The 23206-nt window shown below is 42.1% G+C and overlaps 1 protein-coding gene across 3 annotated transcripts in view; it reads right to left on the reverse strand.

Annotated features, from left to right (window-relative positions):
- The window catches only part of MYZAP (myocardial zonula adherens protein), a 476299-nt gene that overhangs the window by 57683 nt on the left and 395410 nt on the right, over positions 1-23206 (reverse strand). The window contains exons 13-14 of one of the 3 annotated variants that reach the window (XM_085644095.1): positions 22001-22101; positions 12408-12734 (exon numbers count right to left, since the gene is read on the reverse strand). In XM_085644095.1, the coding sequence (XP_085500221.1) occupies positions 12533-12734; positions 22001-22101 (303 nt within the window). In that variant the 3' untranslated portion in view covers positions 12408-12532. Of the gene's footprint in view, positions 1-12407; positions 12735-22000; positions 22102-23206 lie in introns of those variants that run through there. The other 2 variants (XM_085644096.1, XM_085644097.1) reach the window with 2 other exon arrangements.

Genomic DNA, 23206 nt, shown 5'->3' on the forward strand with positions numbered 1-23206 from the left:
GAGTTTGTGTATTGTAGAGTTTTAAGGTTTAGGGTAGTGTAGTAGTGTTTGTGTAGTGTTTTAGGGTTTAGGGTAGTGTTGTAGAGTTTGTGTAGTGTAGTGTTTTAGGGTTTAGGGTAGTGTAGTGTTTTACGGTTTAGGGTAGTGTTGTAGTGTTTGTGTAGTGTAGTGTTTAAGTGTTGTAGTGTTTTAGGGTTTAGGGTACTGTTGTAAAGTTTGTGTAGTGTAGTGTTTTACGGTTTAGGGTAGTGTTGTAGTGTTTGTGTAGTGTAGTGTTTTAGGGTAGTGTCGGGGGGATTGTGCAGGGTAGTGTAGTGTATTTGTTGGGAGACGACTGGGGGTCGGGGAAGGGTTGTGCAGGAGTAGTGTAGAGTCACTTACCTTGAAAACTTTAACCACGAGTATAGCTTTACCACGCATGCCTTAGCGTTGTAATGGCATGCGTGGTAAAAGCATACTCGTGGTAAAAATTTGCGATGTAATGGCATTTAGTTGTCATTGACATCATGTAGTAATACCCGCGTTGTAATGGCACGCGTGGTATTAGTATGCGATGCAATGACATACATCCCACATGCAGTGCAGAAAGTATATGGCAAGGAGACCACTAGCTGGCTAGTGTTGTGACAATGGGGCGCCAGGAAACAGCAGACCCACTTCCTTGTCCCCTAACAGACCAAAGCACATCAGCCTAGAAGCAACCCCAGAAACTAGTATACTTTCATCCACGGAATGAGGCCATCAAAAAAAAAACATTGTGCACCTTAGCATATACCAGCCCATTGCATGTCATTTCTGTGACCACTAACATTCACTGCCATCCCATTTCCCAATCCCAAATGTTCAAGCACCTACCATGTGAAATCATAAGCAAGATGACCATAATTAATCCAACTGCCAACATATGCTGCACAGCTTCACTGACCTGACATTCCAGTCGCATAGTCTGTAGAAGTAACAGTTGCACAAACCAAGACAGCTCCTCAGCCCCTCTTTCACCTAGGAAAGGCATTTAAAGCAGGGACATCCTCCTCTTCGTTTTTGTTGTAGAATCAATTTTCAACTATGGGTGATTGTCTAGTATTACCTGGTACTAGACTAGATACTGAGTATTGACTTGAATGTCAGGTGATTCCAGACAATATCCATTGTATATAGCTATGGTGCGCTATAAAGCACCAAATAAAGCCCTGCTGAGCACCCTAGAACCAGAATTTGAATAAAGCTAATCATCACTCTTCTACCTTCACAGTCAGCATCAGAATCAAATCAATTGTGTGTCTTTTGCTTTCTCGCCCCAAGTGCGCCGGGTATGCCCAGATGTGGGTCCCAGGCTCACTGTGCCACTGGAATCAAGCTGATGAGGTGAAACCCCGAAACCGGTCCTAGGATGCTTGTTTCCGGTCCAGGGAGGCAGTTCGGGCTGGACTGTCCCCATGAGGCACAGGGTCAAGACTGGTTTACATACGGCCAGGTCTAAACTGGGGTGGCATGGTGAGCAAAAGAATGATGGATTTAACCCAGATCTCTTGACTGGGGTGAATGTTTTGATTTGTTCTGCATTCCGTCCATAAATTGTGTGTCTTTTGCTTTCAGAATCAAGTCAAGCACACGAAAAATAGTCCATACTCTGCTTGCCAGTGCCTCTTCCCAAATACGGGGACAGACAGTGACACACTGACACACACACGCACACACAGACACACACACGCACACGCACACACAGACACACACATACACGCACACACACACACACTCCAGTACATACTTGGGAATCATCCAGTTCCAGATCAATTTTCAGTTTTATCCGAAACTGTAAAGTCATGGACACTTGTGAAGTGCACAGCTACCTCCAACGGAGGTGTCCCGGTGCTGACAGTGGATCCTGTAGATGAGGGAGAGAGAAGAACTGCATATTAGGGGCAGGCAAATAGGCAGGTCTTCAGCGCTTTCCGAAATGCTTGTTCAGTCTCTGTCTTCCGAAGGGGGACAGACCGAGTTCCACAAGGAAGCGGTTGCCGAACTGTGTTCTAGAAGCTACTTGATGCCTAATACCACCACATCCGAAAGGTGTGCACTCCGAAGGTGATCACCCACTATCTATAGCCTTCTAAAATGATCATGCAAAGAGAGTATGCTACACGTCCATGGACTAGGGATACCATATCTACAACCTCATTAAAAACTGGATCCACAACAGGACACATCAAAATAGATGCAGTTGCCCTATCTTGATGCTTACGAATACTCCATTCCACCTTTGGCAACATCATATGGTCATACGTCCATGCAAAAGGTTCTTCAAGAGTCCGAGAACAAGCACAGACTCATTAATAGAGGCATTCTTATCTGTTGACCTATCTTCATGGACTATGTCCCAGATGACTTTCACCCTACAACAGAAATTATCCAGCCACAAACACTCAATCATCCTTACTGCAGGACCAGAAGACCCAGACCCTTCTCCTTACATTTTGACCTTTTACCTTACCTTCTACCTGCTCAGAAAGATACATGCTTTTGTTCATGGTCCTCAGCTGAAGAAATGACCTGGCCAATTTGCAGAGGTCTCATCTTCATTTGGACTTACTCTTAACAAGTGTCAATTTTAGGGAATATCTATGCTATTAGTTGACATGAGTCAAACTTAGGGTAAGGCACCATCATTGGGTGCGCTCAGTTTTCAGCTTCTGCTCACATGCACTTTGTACAAAAATGCCTATGTGCTAAGGGAAACTGTCTCATCCTCAGCTCGGTCAACCACAACCTTTGGTACTGTAATTCCTATTGACGATGCTACTAACTGCCACTACCTGCATTTTTACAGTACTTGGCCTATGACACATAAACTGAAGATACAGGAGTACAGTCAAGTGAATTGATTGTTTGAGGGAGCCAGAGAAGAGATTTCTAATTGCAAATATCTTCAGGTAGCGGTAGGGAATTCAAGCCTATACAACGGCAGCTGATTGGCCACGGTTAACAACAAGAGGAATCAAAGACAATAACTAATTCAATTCGGAGGTTGCTGCAACTGTGGCAAGGTTACAGGCGGGTGTCCAGAGCTGTTTAAGCAAACTATGAACAGAACAATTAACAAGACTGAGGGTTTAAGAGGCAGATCATGACAAGTCTGTAACTGTGGTACCAATTCTTCTGAATTCTCATCTTCTTTCTGAGCAAGAGGAAGGAGGCCAAGCATGTGATGAAGAGTACAATCTGTCCCAATCTGTCAGTTGAATCTATGAACCTGCATTGGCAGATAAATTTCAGACCAAGTACTAAGCTTTTTAACATGAATCGAGAGGAAAGACTCATGAAATATGAGGTAAAGGACTTAAAACCAGATGGCACAAGGGATAGGAATAAAAACTGCCATCGCTTCCATGAGTGCTAGGCAAACATTCAAGTGAATGGGAGGAAAAGAGCACCACTGCTACAACTACTAGGGGTGGTTCTTACTTTTGCAACAGTGTATTTTGTGCCATTCATGGAAAAACCTCCTGTCTCCCAAGGCTTACAGTCTAACTGCTAGATTTGCAGCCGGATTTACATGCAAGACATTCTCAGGGATCAATCATTTTTATTGTAATTCCTCTCAAATAAAAGTGGATCATGGAAGCGCAACCCACAAGCAGCAGACTAACTCCAAGAGCACTTGGTGGACATATGAACAACTTCCCTAGCGATGTGGCTACAGTGGAGTAGCATTCTCTCAATCATCCTTCAAAGGACAGAGGGCCATCACAGCATTCAAATCAGAAGGCCAACACACTCCCTGAGCTTAAATCTTTATTGCCCAGCAGAATGACAGAAGAATTAAACCTTTTCACAACAGGGACAATTTCAATATGTGTTGATACTTTGATTAGCCTGCTGAAGTAATGTAGTTTATGGGCATCTATTCCTCCTAGGTATAGAAAGGACCAATTTTGGGCTAACTGTGAGGACACAAGATGTGAGAAGATGTACGCACATAGGGGGCGTGGCAGGAGACAGAGTACCGAGGAGTATTAGGCCTTGGTCCGGGGCCGACTAACCCGGGCCACCAGATTCATTTACCCCAGGAGCAAGATCGCAAGAGTGCGATTCCCCATAACCCCCCATACTCCCCGGCCACATTGGCCTTTATTGATTTGCCGAAGCACTGTAGCACCGCAGCGCCTGCTGCCTGAAAAATACCACCTTGTGCTGGGACGCGCCGCACTAGGTGAGCATGGAGCGTGAAGCAGCCCCAGCATCTAGCTTCTAGATCCAGCCGAAGCTGAGGGGGTGGACAGCTGTCCAAGGCTTCTGGAATTTCTGACATTTCTCTTTAGCATCGGGTGGCTGGATAAAAGAAATAAAGCAGCCGCCAACTGCAACTACTGAACAGCAACCACAACGCTCTAGTATCCCCCAGTCACTTACCACAACAATATCTCCCTAAGGTCGAGGCAAGGAACCAGAGTGAGGAAAAGGTGCCTCAAAGTATGGGTGAGTGACTGTTGAACTGTATAACTGTGAGCACAGATCAATACACAAAACCTGCCTAAACAGGAGGGAGGATGTTAGCCTAAGGTGCGGGTGCAGTGAGTCAGTCTCTCCCTGCTAAAGGTAGAGCCCAGAGTTCGGGAAAGCGGCCCAGCAAGTCTGACTGTGGCTTGCATCTGGGAGTGCTCCCCCGCACCTTGAACCAGCTGTACATTTTAGTTCTCCTCCACATTATAACATACTACCAGCCCTACAAAGGTAAAGAAGCCCACCTTGGAATAAAATTCACCCCTGCATTCTGCCGGGGCCTGTTTTAGATGTTGTGCACCAGTGTTACCTCCTTCTGGTTTGTAACAGTTTATCTTGGGAATCCACTCCAGCCATAACTGTGGGTAGCCCATAATTGGGTATGACAAACCTTAGTAACTATTTAAACTAATTCACAATTTCCAAGACTATACAACTCGACAAGCTGTCGATAGGGGCCCTCTTATCAGTTCTTAAGAATTTCCTTATACAACCACGCTTGCTGGGCACACAAAATTAGTATTAAGATTTGAACAAACCTCCAAAAAGGATTGAAGTGGCGTAGCCCCCAACATGTGGTGAGGGCGAGAAAGGATGCCACATATCCTGTCTAAAAGGACGAAGAAACCTCAGCCTTCATCAGCTGTAATAAGTGTAAGGCTAAACCAGCAAGGGAGAACTAGCCTATTGCACACAAGTTTGAGAGACCAGCAAAAATTCCACAATAATCTGACTTCTCAAAAGATCCAGTCAGGGCCATTTTCACTACCCCATGTAATTTGAACTCTCTCCCAGATCCAATATCACCAGCAAAAAGTAAAAGTAATTGTTTCCCTTCACGAATTTCGAATCTAAATTTAAATTCCCAGGAGGGCCCTCTGGACTCTGTGCCCTAGAATGAGACTGAAGTAAACAAAAAGCCCGGCCAGCTACCTGGAGCTTCTTTCAATGGGGTCTTTGTCGCTGCGACTCTCCCCAGATCATAAATTGCCCCAGCTTCCAGCAATACAGCTAATAACGAATGGAGCACCACTCCCAATTGAAGGAACGGTGGATATAACAAAAGGAAAAAGCAGCTTTGTCATTAACCATACACCGCATAACGAATTAGATGTCTATAAACTTCAACAAAGGAGCCTCACTAACTTCTCAAACAATCCAAAAAGCACAATAGGGTCAACATATGGGCTTTCTATTAGCACCCCAAAGGGCCCCTCACTCACTATGAGGAAAAATATGTGGAACCTCTACAACATATGGCACCACCGCAATACCCAAACGAGGGATGATTTGGAAAATTTTGCTTAGAACATGATAACTAACTCTTGACGCCCTAACAGATCAGTCCAACAAGATGGATGTCCAAGTAGACCTATGGAATCTAATGGCCATTTCAGTCTCTGGAATTGATCAGTAGTTGGCTGAACTAAATAACTTGATCACCTGTGCACAAGGATACATAGCTGCAACCAGGATAGATTTTACCAGTGCCCCGCTGGTTAATAAACTTGTAACAATACCTGAGGCTCTAACGACATTTACAGAAGATCTGAAAATAAGTCTTAGATTTCATGGCCACAGCAAAAATCTACAATCGCATTTGTTAAACTCTCCTCCAAAGATCGAAGAGAAGGGATCAGAAAAGTCTGAAGGGCCTTTCAAAAAGGACTCACCATCTTACACAACATCCCTACTTGAGGGTAAAGATTCCCTAAATCCAACAATTGACAAATGCTGTGAGAAAGAACCCAGCAAACTTCAAACTGAGCATCAAGAGTCTCTAGAACCCGTAATAATGAAAAAACTCAGAAAAAAGCTACATAAAGCAAGAAATAAAGAGATTAAGCCTAGTAATGCCTCCTGGCACAAGTGTAGCAACTTTGGGGAACAATGAATCCTTCTCTGCGCAAGAAGCAAAATAACTAAAAAACACTAACAAGACCTGCCTAAAGAATATTTAATTCTTTCCGCTTTCCAACAAACACAAGATTTACCAGTTGGGGTTAGGCCTAATGCTGAACCCCACATCTCCAAAGGAGTGAAGCCCAGTTCACCATCACAAATCCAGAAAGGGGTGAAGTCCAGTCAACCTTCAAACAAAGACTTAACTCCTCCCAAGCAACAAAACCATTGAGACCTGGACCATGGCGGAATGGCTAATACACACTATACAAACCTGTCCATTAACAGAGTCCGACATGAACTCCTAGACTCTAACAATGGGGTGGAATGAGACAGTCTGCAACCAACGCATTTTAAGCCCAGAACTGGGGATCCAATCGATTCCTCCACGTACCAGGCACAGCCACTAAGCTAGTAGCTAGGCCACTGTCTGACTACCAGCCCTCAGCATACAGCTCTTCGTTTGAAACACTTTTTTCTCCATTATACCAATCGAAAGAGAGCCATGACATCCTAAATCAGAGCAACATCTTGAAATTGCTACAAACCTTTTCTGCACTTGAAAAGATAACTACAGCGGAAATGGAATCAATTGAATTTCTGGTCCCCCAGGATGCTAAAAATAAAGAAGCCACTCTTGTAACTTGGACAGGAGGTTCACCAGCACAACTGTTCTGTCAGGAAAAGGAATGCTTCTGGGCATGGGGCATTAAAGTAACTATGCCTTCCCTTGTAGCTTATCCAACACCGCTCGCACCGTTAATGGGGAGTTTAAATGGAAGCAGTTCAGAAGTGCCAAAGATCAAACAAACATACTAGTTCCTTAGGAATTCCGTTGGGAAACCTCCACAATAGCACCTTCAATTACTAATGACAAAATAAATAAAGCTAAACATAGGCTTTCTTACTGCTGCTTTACACAGTAATAGTTACTCATGACACTGAAAAGTCTGTACAAATAACAAAGCTAATAAATCTCAAGCATCGAATTGACTGGATAGTTTTAACATTTGTTCCTGGAACATTAATGAACCTTCCCGACCTGCTGAAAGACAATCAGATCATTTGCCTACAAGATACATGGGCTCTCCAATCATTTGCTGTGGACGGCTTCACAGACTGCGATTAAAACTAAGAAATCAGGATGACCAAAAGGAGGTCTGGCCACGTTATATACGTTGACATGCAAGATTCAGGGTAAATTGGTGGAATTAGAGGACAAAACATCCTAATATTAAACTCCTGAATTGGCACCAAGAAAATAAGAACCAGCTCCTTTTGGTAAATCTTTATGTACATCCAGATTCAGGAATCATGACCACCATGGTATCTAAACTCTCAAATATTCTACTTACCAATCTACAAGACCAATCAACCCCGGATATTATGGTCACGGGAGACTTTAATATGAACCTACTGGTGGCATTTCCCCAAGATGATCTAACAGTATCATCTATGGTTGGTCCCTGCACAGTTCCCGAGGGACATAAGTAAGAAACCCCAAAAAGCCAAGACAGTTCCGCTAGAATCCCTGGGACGAAGAATTCTGAATGGAAGATACCAACAAGATACTCCTCCACAATGCACCTTTCATTCTTAAATTTTCAACCTCTGTATTAGATTATATAGCAGCTACACTCACTGTACTTTGTTTAATCACTTCATTTAAGATTGTCAAAACAACTAACAGTGGCCATGGGCAACAGCTAATAACAATCAAAATGCAAAGCAAACTTATTGACAAATCACCCTCATTACCGGGCAAGCTTGGGTCAATCAACTAAAGGAAGCTCCGCTGGTCAGAGAAACTTTCCAAAGTATTGGGGATTTAGCTTTAAGCTTAGCAAACCAATTTCTTAGTAAGGACTACTTTAACCCGGCCACCAAATGGTCATTGTCCATTGATAGACTTATAGGACACCAATGCAATTCAAGCAGATTACCCATACACCGGCATAATGGAAAGACAGATGATCAAAAAAGGTTCAAAGTACCCACTTTTTGCTGGGCAATCTGGAAGGAAGGAGCGGAATCTTACTCGGAGATATGCTAAGAATAACTCTGACAATGCCGAAATATGCAGATCCTTGAAACATTTTTTAAAAAACTATCGGAAAACAATATGGGAAGAACAATCAACCTCAAAATAGTTTGAATCGAGCCCCCTACCCCTGCAGTAGCTAGCTCCAATCTAACGGAAGACAGCTATGTCAACTTTTTGAAGGACCATTTTAATCATTCCTCTGAAGAGATTTTCATCTGTCAAGACAGACAAGACCAGCCTACTCTATTCTTTCTAACTACTCAGGAATTCACTCCATACGATTTTTTGGAAGAACAAACATGTAAAGTCATCCAAAGGGGCAAGAATGACGATGCCCCAGGACCAAATGGTCTGCCACAAGCTCTGTTTAAATTAAATCCAACGTACTGGACTTTTGTACTAACAACAGTATTTAATTGTGCTCTACAACAAACAAATCATTCTAGAATCATGGACAGCCACTATAATTAATCCAATTTTAAAGAATGGGTGACCTACACCAACCAGCGAATTACTGTTTGATAAAACTTCTAAATACAGAGGCAAAACACTTTGCCAGCTTCTTATTCACAGATCTGCTCCAGTGGGCTGGTTACAATCACAATATCCCTCCCGGACCAAATGGATGCACCAAAGGGGCTGACACATCAAACAACCTACTGGCATTACCTTTAATAATGGCTAAGCTTAAGCACAAAAAGCAATTCCCTTTACTTATGTTATGTACACTACAATGCTGCGTTTGACTGTATGAAACTGCAATCTTCTTTGGCAAAAGTTAACATCAATGGGCATCCCAGTTCATCTTTTAAAGGCCATCCAGCTATTGTATATGGACACCTGGGCAGGGGTGAGAATTGGAGATGGATCTATATTGTTCAGGAAATTATACACTTCTAAGGGCCTAAAGCAAGGCTGTGTCTTAACGCCATATCTTTTCGATCTCTTTTTGGCTGATCTATCTCCGGCCTTGGACAAAGTAAATTCTCATCCTCCCAAGCAAGGTCTTTTGCATATCTCAAATTTGCTATATGACAATGATGTGATTTTATTTTTTTTAATCAGACAAAAATCAGGTTACAACGATTGAGTGACAAACCGTCTCTATATTCTTCAACTAATGGGATGTCAATGAATTTGAAGGAAAGTAAAATCATGGAAGCCAGCAGCACGAGTAAGCAAAATCAAATATGGTTCCTACAGAGGGAACAACTGGAGCCGGCAAGAACCTACAAATACCTAGGGGGTACTTTTTGATAAATGAGGTTCCTTGAAACAACAAAGGAAAGGTCTCCTTAGGAAAGAAAATACCTTGATCCTCGCCTTCCGTACACTACAATGAGCGCTTGCTAGGCCAAGCTTCATGCCCCTGCTGAAAGTCATAGGAGGAAAACTTTTCGCCTCCATTTTTTAAGGAAGTGAAGCTCTTCGCGGCAGAGATGGAGCAGTCTTAAATCTAATTTTAGCCCAAAACTTTAGATCACTTTTCTACCGCCCCCCAAACGACACATTGGTTCTTATAAGATTAGAGCTCAATCAATTAATAGCAAGGAAGGGGACTAAGTAAGGTCCTGCGCCCAGTTGGGTGACTATTGGGCAGAGGTTATGGATTGCCTGAATCAGGTGACGGACCGCATTATTGCCCCGGAACTGTGGGCCTGCTTGTTACTTTGGTTTCCCCACACCTGCCGGACTAAGGTTACTAGCAAGTTTTATGACTTAGGGTTGATTATGGCCAAGAGGGAACTGACTATGCACTGGAAGTCCCGAGTGGGGCCTAGCTTCTTGCGGTGGAGGGTGGCGTTTGCGCGATGGGCGGGGGCAGAGGGTACGCTCCGGTTGCAATTAGCCCTTCGGAGGGATGACGAGAAGGCGCTGGCGACGGCCCGAGCGTGGGAGGCGCTGGTGGTGGAACTTCAGGGGCTGATGTCTGACACCGGGGGAGCGGGGGACACATCTGACAGGCAGGAGGAGGCGTTGAACGGGGAGTAGGAGGGGAGCAGTGGCGAGCACTGGAAGCATGAACGTAGCTAGGCATGAGGGAAAGCCTTGGTTCCCTAGAAGAGGTTGAGCACCCGTGCATGATTTATTGTAGGGGAGGGGCACATCAGGAGAGGGGAAGGCAGAGGGGGACACACTGACATGGGGTGGGGGGGGGGGGGACCCGCATGTGATGGATGACTATTCTCCTGGATACTGGATGGCAACGATGTATGTAAAGTATTCCTTTTGAAGGGGGAGGTAGCGGGGCTTGTATTGAGTTGATGCTATGAAAACAATAAAAAAATGTTTCAAAAAAAAAAAAGGAAGGGGACTAAGTAAAAACATGGAATAGAATCAAGACTGGCAAGCACTTTGGCAGGAAATTCAAACAAATGAAACTGTACCAGCCCTCCTTTTCCTTGATTCAGCCATTACTGACTTAGGCATTCAAACCATATGGGAAATTTCTCAATCTCCAATGACATTTGAAAAACTGCTTCATGGCAATGTGAAAAAAACTTCCATGGTAACAGACAAAGCAATTCCCTCCTCAGGATCACATGCATGGACAGTTATACATTTAATTATAAGAATCTTAAACCTCAATCCTACCTAGAGATTGGGTGGTCCAGCTACTTAAAAATTGATTTTATGCGTCACCGTTTTGGTCTTTCTCCTGGGCAAATGATTGGAAAGTCATGGAAAAGGGCAGTACCAAAGGCCTGTTGCAGACTCTGTGATTCTGGAGAAGAAAGCATTGTACATATCACATGCCTTTGCCCAGATTTACTGCAAGAAAGGAGACTATTACAGAAAACCCTATTTAATCAGCGCTGAATACGGACATGCAGGAAGGTGGTAATTGTAAGTCTTAAAGTCACCGACCTAATTCTGAATTGCTGCTACACAACAATGTTAAGACTTGCTGGGAAAAGCTTACCACCGCCAACGCCCACCAGTGATGCACACCATTTTTTATCTTTCTCCAGTGTTTAAGTTTGGTCCTGTAACCTGCACTTTGCACCTAACCATAATAAGCACCTTTGTTGATGTCCCCTCGTGGCCACTAGGATGACCATGAGTGTTAGTTTTTGTTCTGAGGCTCGTTAGGAAAAAGGTGGCTGCTGCTAAGGACCATTGACAAACATATATATCTTTCCCTTTCTTCAATATTGAATATGCCTGTGTAAACTGCACTTTGCTATAGTATGCAATTTTTTCGATGCCCTTCTGAGGTTGCTAGGGAGACTATGATGTCAAAGAGCAGCTAACATGATAATGTGGTTCTCTACAGAATTTATTTACAACATTATTTCAACCTATGCCGTATGATCTTAAAATTGTTTTAATGCGTTTTATATAAACTTTTACTGTTAAGATGTTAATCAACTGTACAATAGGAACAGACTTGACTTGGCAAACTGTGTATAGCTGAAGATACGAAGGATGTCCCTGCAGAGGGAAACGTCCTTTAGGATGAAGCCGGAATCACACTGTGCGTTCACAGTGCCGGCAACAGAAAGAACAAGTCTTTAGCACACGTTCGTTCAGCATGCAATACATTACAAAGAATTGCTTTACGGGGGCGCATTGGCAGAATGGTGTTGGATTTAAGTCCAACACCTTCCCTACTGTTGCGCAGACTGGAGTTGGAATAGTAAATGAAACTATTCCAAAATCCAGCACACCCCTAAGGCAAGTCGTTATAATGACTTGCGTGCTGAACGAATGTGTACTAAAGACGTATTTGTTCTAATGAAGGCGTTCAGAAGGCATGCATGATAAAACGCATGCGGAATACCGTCCTACATTCTCCTGCAGAGAGACAAACAGAGAAATGTTCTATTTGGTAGGAACGCTTCTCCAGATTTAACTTTAGATTTACGTCCCACCCAGACAAAAAGTTATGGTTTCTAGGAATTATTTTAAGCTTTTCAATGGCACTAGCTCAGAAGCTTAATAATAAGACAAATTAAACTTTTGGGATGGAGGAGTTTTATTGAAACAGCGTCGTTTGATATATTGGTGCCATTTTCCATGTTTGACCCATTTACAAAAGGCTTCTGGTGCTCCTCACTGCCTCAGGAATAACTTCATAAGCAATCATGGTGATCGATTCAGAATTCCCCTTTTCTCTCCTTCTAGGATGATAGGAGTCTGCCCCTCTGGAAGAGTTTCATCCATCTTCTGGGTTGATATAGTAGTGTCCCTTTGGGCAGTTGTAGTGGTCCGGAACAGAAGAAGTTTTGGTCTCATTTTGGATTTCATCTGATAGGTGCTCAACTGATGTCCTTCCTCTGATCTGCTGGATAGTAAACATAACATTCTTTTTACTTTATGTGAATTGTAGGGCACATAATACAACTTAATTGCCTCTAGGTGTGTTCTTGCAAATCATGTTAATAATGCATCAGATTTCAGTTTGTGGGACTTAATATTTCCTGGAGTGGATAAACAGTACCAAGAAGTCTTGGGCACATTATTTAAAAGTGGGAAACAATGGCATGTTCTTAAGCAGGCCACTACACAGCTTATGACATTCCATACAGTAGATCTGTGGGATTTTCCACTCACAGAGTTTACAGAGGCTGTCTGTCGGGAGGGTTCTCTTGGACATGTATTGTGTGAATTTGTTATTAAGATTAGACCTTTGGCGATGGGGTAGATGATTAAAAATTATATTTTGTCACACTCCAGTCAAATCCATTAAGTTGTCTTTGCAAAGGGGCTGCTCTATACTTTTGAAATCCCTGTTGTGAATCTGGGGCATTGTGCTTCACTTTTTGGAGTAATATCAATCAGCATTCTGGGAGAGTGGTGAATAGTTATTTTGCAAAGTCAAGACGGTCATTGATCAAGGTCCCAATGACTTGCATGGAGCTCTGGGAGAAGGAGCTTCTTCCAGCCCGTTACAATTGACATAAGGTTTCTCTGCTTTGATGGCCCCGTTTCTGTTGGTAGACATAGGTCACAGTCCAGGATTGGCTAAAGGAAGGTGTAATGAGGTGGGTGAGTTGTCATATGCCCATGGTGCCAGAGGAAGACTTTCCCATTGATGCTACTCCTACCAACTACTCTTTCAATGCAGGTTTGGATAGCAGTGTGTAGACACAGAAATAAAAGCTGAATGTTGAGTATGTTTATAAGAGCAGCATGCTTATGTAGAAAAGAAAGTTATGAGGAAAAGGGCGTCTTTAGATACTCTGCATACTAACTCGGGAGGAGAACAACAAGCTAGACTTCATCTTCCTCATTCAGAAATAATTTGTACAGTCCTGGCTTGGGAACTAATGTCTATGTGCCAATCCCAAGACCGTGCTGAACTGTGGCTGGCTGTTGAATACAGCATATAGGTTGGCAACGATGATCACTGTGGAGTAGTGATGTGCATAGTGGTTGGAGAGAGGTTTGTTACCTCTGAATCTATGTCTTTCTAATTCTGTTGTGTATCAGCAGATGAATGGAAACATGGAACTATTTGAATGAAGCATGTAAATTGCTGAATGGTTTGGAAGAAATGTAATGGACTACTCAAATAATTGTGCAGCTTTTGATTCAATGTTTTTTGTTGTGAAGATGGATTTTTATTTGCGATTTGTGGCTGGATTTTTGTGATGCTGTGAAGTGGAACTACTGTCTCTTTTCTTTCCTGACAATACTTAGCAGGACCCAGCTACCAGGTGGATGAACTGAATCCTATTTTTACAACTACTCTTATAAAAGAATAAAGAGGGGTTCCATTTTATCAACGTTTACCACTGTTTGTCTTCTGACTTTATATCCAGACAACTGAGACTCTGAAGGATCTTGGATGAAGGAAAATTGGGAGACAATAGCAAATAAAAAGTCAGAAAAAGGCCAACGATGTACAATTAATCTAGGTGGTGCTATTGCTGGAGAAAGCCGCAAATTATTATAATATTGGTAAACTAGCTCAATGTCCTTAGCTTTCGCTACCTGCTCTGTGTACGACCTGCAGTATTTAATCTCGCTGTAGCTGATGAAGCCTTCCATTGTTCAATCGTTTATATGAGTACCACTGCTTTAGATAATAGTAATACACAATGTGGGGATGTTTTCTTGGCCTGCAAGGTAAGGTTTGTCAAACGTTTGTGACAAGCTTTACTTTCTGACTGAAAGTTTGTGAATTCATAAAGAACAAACACTCCTACAAGATTAGAAGGAAACCAATGTGAATGTAGAGTCACAAAGGTTTGGGCCACACAGGAGAAAGATTGCTCTTTTGCCACACTGAAATACGCATTTCTCTGACACCCCAGTATGAGTCTTTCCTCTTCTTACCCATGAGTATGGAACAGCTCTCCTCCAGCCTCCGTGCCTGTGTTTTTCTCCTTGAGCAAAAAGCTTTCCCTTTACCTGATACTAGAACCTCGCGAGCAACATTTATTTTAGCCTATGGGGTGGCCCTCCTCAATGTCAACTCTCCCATGGCCACGTCGGGATATCTCCGACTGCCATACATAAACACATGCTTGTCTTAGTCTACATTCCTACTGCAATTCCAACTGCCAGTAATGCAATACTTGCCCATGCTCTACTATCACTGTTTTTCTCTTTCCAATGTTCTTCTTCATATTGTTCCTTTGTTACACATTTCTGCTCTACTCCACTTTGAGTTCCTAAGACCATACTCTTTTCTCTATGCTTTATATTTGTTCTCTCCTATTTATATTCTCCTCTTCACTTTTCCCATTACCTAAACCCCTTTTCTTCTCCTTTTGGTAACTTCAGTGGTATCATAGCACAGTTTGTGCAAATACAGTGGGAACTGTAGTAGCCAGAGTCCAATATGGAGATTGCTTGTAGCCATATTCAATAGTCTTTGTGATGCCTTGTCTGAGTGGAATTAATAACGCCACTTGTTTTAATCAACTGGGTTTAGGGCATTCCCTGAATTGCAATTGGTTGGTTCTGCCTTTAAGCATGGATCTATAGTCAACACATTTATAAGCCACAGACCCTGGATTCCCCAGGATTTACCTAGTGGGTTAAATGTCTAAAGATGTATTATATAATCTGATGTGTAGATGTTGTGTGCACGTGCCTGAACGGTGAACAGTGGGATCACAATTTTTGAAGGGATCTTTGCCAACTGCCCCAGCGATCTCAGTAGATTTACAATAGAAGATCATGTACGTCGATGGAGTGTTCTCGATAGAGTAGGTGTTAATGAGTACCAAATATTTGTGGGGAGAGTTGGGTTAGGAAGTGTCAATTTATTAGGTAGCTCAAAGTACTTACATTAATAGTGATAGGTAGTATGCGAGGCGTGTTTAATTGATGTCATATTGCTGAAGATTGTTTTAGAGGAATTCAGGTTCAGGTCAGCTCAGCAGAGTCATTGTTACTGGGAAAATGTTGGAGTGGCCTCTACCACCACTTTGGTGACACCAGATGCCATGGGCAATGGAGTTCTGGAAGAGGGGCTTTTAATGATAGTGAGTGGTTGACAGTGACAATGATGTGGCACATTCTGTAAATATGTGAGTATGCCATACTTTGACCCTTAAAGTATCAGGAAGGTCTCTTCAATTATGATTGATTTACTGTTGCTGTTGAAGGTGTTAATTGTAGGTGTTCAGAGGGATCCCATGTTCAGCCTGTACATTTCATGAATTTGCAAGCTCTTAACTAGCACTAGATCGTTCTGAAACATTCTGTCAAAGAAAAAAAAAAATAAAGTTACAGTTTTGCCTATTTTCAGCCTTCTAGACACAACTCACATAAGAGTCTCATTCTCCTTTTCACCTTTTTTCTGCTTTGTGGTTGATGGGTGAATGAGACAAGCTTGCCAGGACAACCCCTGAATGTGTTGTGATGTAGAGAATTTCCAAGGTGGTTCCAGTGGTGGTTATAGAAGTAAAGCCTGCGGGAGCTTTGGGTATCAGCGGGAGGTGGGCATAGTGGCTAAGAGCATACGAGCTGTGGGCACATACCTCAGAACTATGGTAATAAGTAGAAAGTAGTGGTTAAATTCACACTTAAGTGGGACTTAATTCTCAAATCCTGCTGCTGGCTGTTGCATACATATGTAATACTGTGTAATAGCTTTAGGTTTATATGTAATTGTTTGCATTCTCTTAGACTACTGTATTAGTGAATATGCATGCATAGATGGATGTAGATACGTGCACACAAACATTAACATGTGCATTAACAACCACACACATATTAGTCAAAATATAATTTTTGAGGTACTTTGGGTGAAGATAGGGCTATAATAGGTGTTGGATTGGAACCTCCGCCTTTGGCATGGTAAGAACTGTCATGTTTCCTTCTCAATATATGAATATATGTCAATACCTATGCTTAGACAGGTAAAAATGTATTTGTTTTTTTTTTAAAAAGTGTTTCAAGGGCATTTATATGAAGGATGGGTGATCACAGCAGTGTTGAGTGAATTAAGGAGGCATTGTGCATAAAGGGCAGCTTGTGGGAAGACAGTGGATCCTGAGAGAGTTGGTTGATGGAAACCATCTCGAAACTGAAAGAAGAGAAGGAGATGGTGAGGCAAGTCTCTCTGCAGATATGAGCCATGTAGCAAGGGAAGCTGAACACTACAGCACAGGGTGGAACCTGCAGAGGTGAGAAATGATGAACCTGAAGCCACATACTGAGGGAGGTTGATCTTGGTAGAAAGGAGAATGGAATGAGTAGCTGGATCCAGCCTCAAGGACATGGCCTGTTAGAGAGCACATGGTTTTGATCAATTTGGAAAAAGAGTGATGCAACCATGGCATGGAAGAGGCATGAAGGGTCACCCTCTCTCTGCTGTTTCCATGATGGAGATTGTCCATTACCCAGTTTCAGCAATTTCTTATGAAGTAGTGACTTCACACGATGTTAAGAATAGGTCCGCATAGGCAATTTTAAGAAGGCTCATTCAAAGGAAGTATTACCCTGATAACGATGATCCATATCTACAGAATGCCCTACCCGGGAGCCATCTCATTATTGTGAAATTACTTTTTATTTTCACCAGTGAAAAATTGATACCTGGAAGTTCAATACCCACATAGGTGATGTTTAAAGGCACATTAACTATCGTTTTTCCGATGAGGATCTTTTTATTCAGCTGACTCACTTTTCTTTGCCTGCTCTCCAATTTCCTCTAGGGTCTTATTATGGTAAAGGCTAAATGATTCAAGTTGGCAAGTGTGTCAGGGGTTTTTCTATTTTCTGTTCTAACGTGGTGCAGTGATAGCACTGTACATTTTAATAGACAGGCAAGCACAAAAAGTTAAATCTCTCCATATAGAAATCAGAATAATAACTCATGTTTAATTATAGTACTTTCTGTCTCCGTGTTATTAATTCAAAATCAGGAACTATTAATAGCCAGCTCAATGGGACTCATTTCATTAACTTCAGATAGATGAAAGGCTATCTGCCATGCAAGGACTGCAGGTTGCACACAGATCTCAGTAGTACATGCATAAGTGAGCCTTGTTACTGACTATTCAGAATGTTCTCCCTCTTTAGGGAGGCTATGATTGGATATTGTTATGTCCCTGGCAGCAGCACCAGCACAGACAACAACCACCTAGCAATTGTATCATGGCATGACCCCAACAGAATCAGCTTAAATGTTTAAATACCAGTATTAAAGAATGCACCAGGCAAGCAGAACAATACCTCCCCTAGTTCATGCACCATAATTTCTACCAAACAAGAAGCACCCTGTACACTCACCTCCAGTCCTAGCAGCAGAGAAGCCAGCACATCATGGCCTGTACCCAGCAGCATCAACTTACCTTTTCACAGTCCCAGCACAAAAGCATGTTCCCAGCAGAAGCAGTTTCTTGGAAGCAGTATACATTTTGGCATGATCCTAGTGGCACCAGCTTACTTGCACCCAGTACCAGCACCATTTCATGTAGTAGGCAAGAACCACCAGCTCCCAATTCAACCTTCAATGCCAGAATCATGATATGTTTCAGCAGGACCACAAGTAGGTGATACCAAATCTTCTTCTCAAAGGAGGAAAGTTATGTACTGAGGCATAAAATAGAAGTCTCAGTAGCGAACACATTATTTTATCTACAATAAAAGTAGGTAGGTAGAACCCACTGTTCTTGTACTCAATTTCTCTGAAATGCCATTGTGTGACTTATTAGCACAGATTCACAATTGGTGACACAGTTAAAGCACTAGCTTTGGAGATAATAAGATGTCAATGAGCAATCCTCCCTGTTTGAACCAATTGAAAAATAGAAACGGATACGAACAGTAGAAATAAACATAATAAACCTTGTAGAAGTTGATCAAATTGAGAGATACTTTCAAGTAGGTTTATGGTAAGGTTGATAAAATGAACAAATTAATATATACCTAGACATTCAGTCTGAAAAATGTACATTCATATTCTACATGTATAGCTTCGTTACATCAGAAGTTTATTTATTGCAAGACATTTTTGTAAAGGTTATGTATCAACATATATTTCAATATAAATAAAGTTATGGAAGAATAGCAGTTCTGAATCTATTAGAGCAGTGGCACTCTGAGCGTCATCAGGGGTTTTGCATGAACGATCTTCTAAATTAGGTCTTAAAGGGCAGGACTTTAATGTTAAGACAATAGCGCTCTCTCTACACCCCCATGGGGCAAGCTTCCAGTTTATTTCCTATTGTGCCTCTGTATGTCTTCCGGCTGCTAACTAAAATGTGGCCATATGGCGCGGATCAGCATTTGATAATACCTTCATATCCCACTGTAGTTTTCCAGGATGGCCGACCGAGAGGGAGAGAGTGAGGGCTTGTTGAGTAGTACCCCAGTATGACTCCTAAATCAAAGAACTTCATCACAGCTGCACCCCTATTCTGCCCCTGGCAAACCACTAAAGTTCTAAACTCTGAACTGGGAGGCAGTGCCACCTCCAGCCCAGTTTATTGCAAATATTTCTGGTTTGTCACCTTCTAGAGGAGAATCATTAATGGGCCTCAGCACTGTTGACATGTGCTCTAGTGGCAAGAGTGTCAGTAATAAGAGCGATAGCCAGATTGCATACTAGTGTCTCTGCTTGTTGTAGAAGTATCATTAGTGCACAGTTATCAGAACATAGTAATCTCAGCCTTTACTTTTAAGGTGGGACGGTCGGAGAAATAAGCGAATGCCATGGCTCAGTAAACTCCTTCTCTCCATCGACAGCACATACACTCTATACTTGATCATCTCCAACCCGCTACAGTCCCAAAGGAGAAGTTACATCGCTGATTGTGGATACTGAGCAGCTCAGAACATAAGGACAATATCCACACCTAAAGTACATGCTCCCCCTTATGAGCAGTCTCTCGCTATAGGAGAAAGAACAAAGGCTGAGAAGACCCATGGAGTGTAGCAACAAAAGACAGAATCATTACTAAGTGTGAAGAACCACTCCTTTTCTGATGTGATCTCTGTGAATCCACACTCTTGTTTAGAACACGTAGGCCGGTGAAGAGAATGTAAAGTAAACATGTGTCTCTCCAAAACCATGACCACACTAGGCGATGCACTGCATTTGGTGTAAAGAAGATGCATGTTAGAGAAAGGGAATATTATTGAAACTCTCAATGCATACCTAAGAATTGTAACATGATTCAGTCAAGAAAACAGAATGAGCAAGATATTGCAAGGGTCATGATTAATAGGTATATTTTAACACCTGATATGCAAGCTACCAATAAATAATATCTTTGTAATGGTTTTTACAGATCAACTCTTGAGTACAATGTGTAAAACAATGTATGGATTTTGGCCCTTAACATCCATTTCTCATGTACCTCTTTTCTTTATACTATTGTGCCCAACAAAAACTGCAGTTACAGATAGGGCTTCCCTGCCCGGTTAACGTGCTTGAATTTAAGTCTGTTTTCCATTAAAAAGTTAGAGTAGACTCAATTCCAATTCTGCACATTATGAAATCATATGCATTTATGACACGTTCCTTACCATATCATTCTCTTACAAGCGCCAATCCCTTAATTGAGAGATGTTCATTACAAAACACCCAACCCACTGGCCTGGAAAAACTGCACCATCAGACTATTTAGCCTCATAAATTACTTTCCTATTGCACTTAGCCATCGAAACTCCTCACAGACTATTGATGCAAAGACTTGTAGTGCACTACATCCTGAGAAACTACTACTGCCCACCACAGTTAACGCCTCACAGATGCTGACAAATGCTGATCTGCACTGTCAGTTTGCAGCACCATGCTTTAAGCCTTACCTGACAAAACCCAAATCTAATCTGACTCAAATAGAAGCCATTTTGAAACTACTGCAAAACAGCATTGAAAACTTAGATGAGAATTATCCATTATCTGGAAAAGCTCCATATTAGGCACTTATCTTCATTTTGCCACGCATTACACAAGATGCCACAACATCCTGCCTGCAAGCATTTCTCAGTGGAACAACTCAAACACAACTTACTGACTTCATCAATCCTAGTTCCCTCAGGGTACCTCACTGTTAAGTGAACTAAACTAAACTAAGAGAACTAAAATAATTTACTGATTTACCAAGCTCACCGGAGGCATCAGTAATTAAAAGCCTCAACTCCAACACCCCAAAATGCTAATAGAATTAATCCTAATCTTGTGTTTTAGTTAAGATTATCTGGGCCCTTGTACTTAAGCCAACAACGGTGGAAAAAAAAAATACAACAAGGACTTCTTTTCCCTGCTTTTTGGAAATATTCAAATTTGTCGTGAGAGTTCCAGTATCCCACACATAAAGATACTCTGTCACCACACTCTGATTCAATCGTTATATTTTCTTTTGGAGGAGTCCAAGTTAAAACTTTAAAGTCCTCTCTCCTGTAGTCAGATTCACCATTTTAATTTCTCTGGGAGCGCCATGTTAAAGATCTTGCCTCAACAATTTCAGTATGGTAGGTACTGGTCTATAATGAAAATCTGTTTAGGACTTCTATAGTTCCTGGCCAGGACCACAGTCCTTTGCCATCTGGAAAGGGTGCAAGACTAAATACCTTTGTCTTAATGTAAAAACATCTCTTGGCTCATGTTCATTGACTTCATCAGAGTACAGAAAATGTCCCATATGTGTGCAGTGGTGTGTTTTAGCATGAAAACAACACACCTCGGCCACACTTTTAAACTTCCTAATCATAGGTTCTGGTACATCATACCAAATTGGTTTCCTCTCTTGGCAGCTCCTTTTATTTGATAAGCTACATTTACATTTTTGATGTTACAGTCTAAGAGTAATAATTTTGTGAAAGGCGGACAAAGTGGAGCGGGAAGATCTTCGATATTCAGAAAAAGCAGCATCTAATCTTGATAAATTACCACACTTAGACCAAAAACATTGTTGATTAAACGATTGGCATTTTTTGTGACCAATTTTGACTATAAAGGCATACTTTTATGTATTTGAAACTGTAGCCAGTCCTCTTAGGTACAGATTTAATTCTGATCACTCTAATTAGCACTGCGACAGAAATCGTGGGTTCTGATCCAAATAATTCAGACTTCTTTAAACAATAAATGTGCAGTTGGAGTTTGCCAAAGTAATCAATTAAAGCAGGATGTACGTCTACCTGGATGGAAAATCACAGGATATTCCGATGTCTCTGGTTTCCACTTCAGTCTTTGCCTGTGTTTCTTTTAAATAGTCCATTTTGTCCTGCAATTCTTTATTCTGAAAAGCAAAGGTCGTAGGGCATGGTTAGTACAATCACATTCAATAAAATGACATACGTTTTCAATCAGCATGTGATTTATGACCAGGTCAGGCGTATGATGCATACAAATGCGATAACACAATGAATTATATCGGATGGATCTTTAAACAGTACCAGTTTCATTACAAACAGACCTCCACACAATCACAAATGCTGTATGCATGTGGGACACAGTCCCTTTAATGACTAAGGCTTCATTCTCCTTAGTGGTTTCATAGAGCCAAATGTACGAAACTTTTGTGACTCGGTAAGCAGTCGCAAACTGGTTATTAAATACAAAACATACTATGCGATTTGATCATTTTATCAACTCATAACAGAGAGTCGCACCTAGGTAACCGGTATTAGGAAATCGCAATTCGTATGTTATAGGAAGTTTCAAATTGTGTTTAGTTGCAACATGAGCATTTAGCACATGCAATTTACCACCAACCTGCATCAGGTGGTAACCTTGAGCAAACTAAAACAAGCATTTGCAATGCAATAGGTCTCGCAATGATAGAGTTTGAGCTATTGGCATTGTAAATAGGCATTGTCTTTTACAATGTCAGTAGCATAAACTTGCATAAAAGCAGTGTATGGAGTGTAGCAGTGTGTGATGTGCAACATTGTGTGGTGTGTGGCGTGCAGCAGTGTGTGGCGTGCAGCAGTGTGTAGCGTGCAGCATGCAGCAATGAGTATTTCAGCAGTGTGCAGCAGTGTGTGACGTGCATCAGGGTGCGGTGTGCAGTAGTGTGTGTTGTGCAGTAGCGTTTTGTGTAGCATTGTGCGATGTGCAGCAGTGTGCGTTGTGCAGCAGTGTGAGGCGTGTAGCAGTGTGATGCGTGTAGCAGTGTGAGGTGTGCAGCAGTGTGTGGCGTGCAGCAGTGTGTGGCGTGCAGCAGTTAAGGGTGCAGCATTGTGAGGCGTGCAGCAGTGTGTAATGCAGCAGAGTGTGCATTATTGTGTGGTGTGCTGTAGTGTGAGGTGTGCAGCAGTGTGTGGCATGCAGTAGTGTGTTTTGTGCAGTGGCATGCAGCAGTGTGGCGTGCAGCAGTGTGTGGCGTGTAGCAGTATGTGGCG

This window comes from Triturus cristatus, chromosome 3_1 (assembly GCF_964204655.1).
Source record: "Triturus cristatus chromosome 3_1, aTriCri1.1, whole genome shotgun sequence".
In the NCBI taxonomy this organism is placed as follows: Eukaryota; Metazoa; Chordata; class Amphibia; order Caudata; family Salamandridae; genus Triturus; species Triturus cristatus.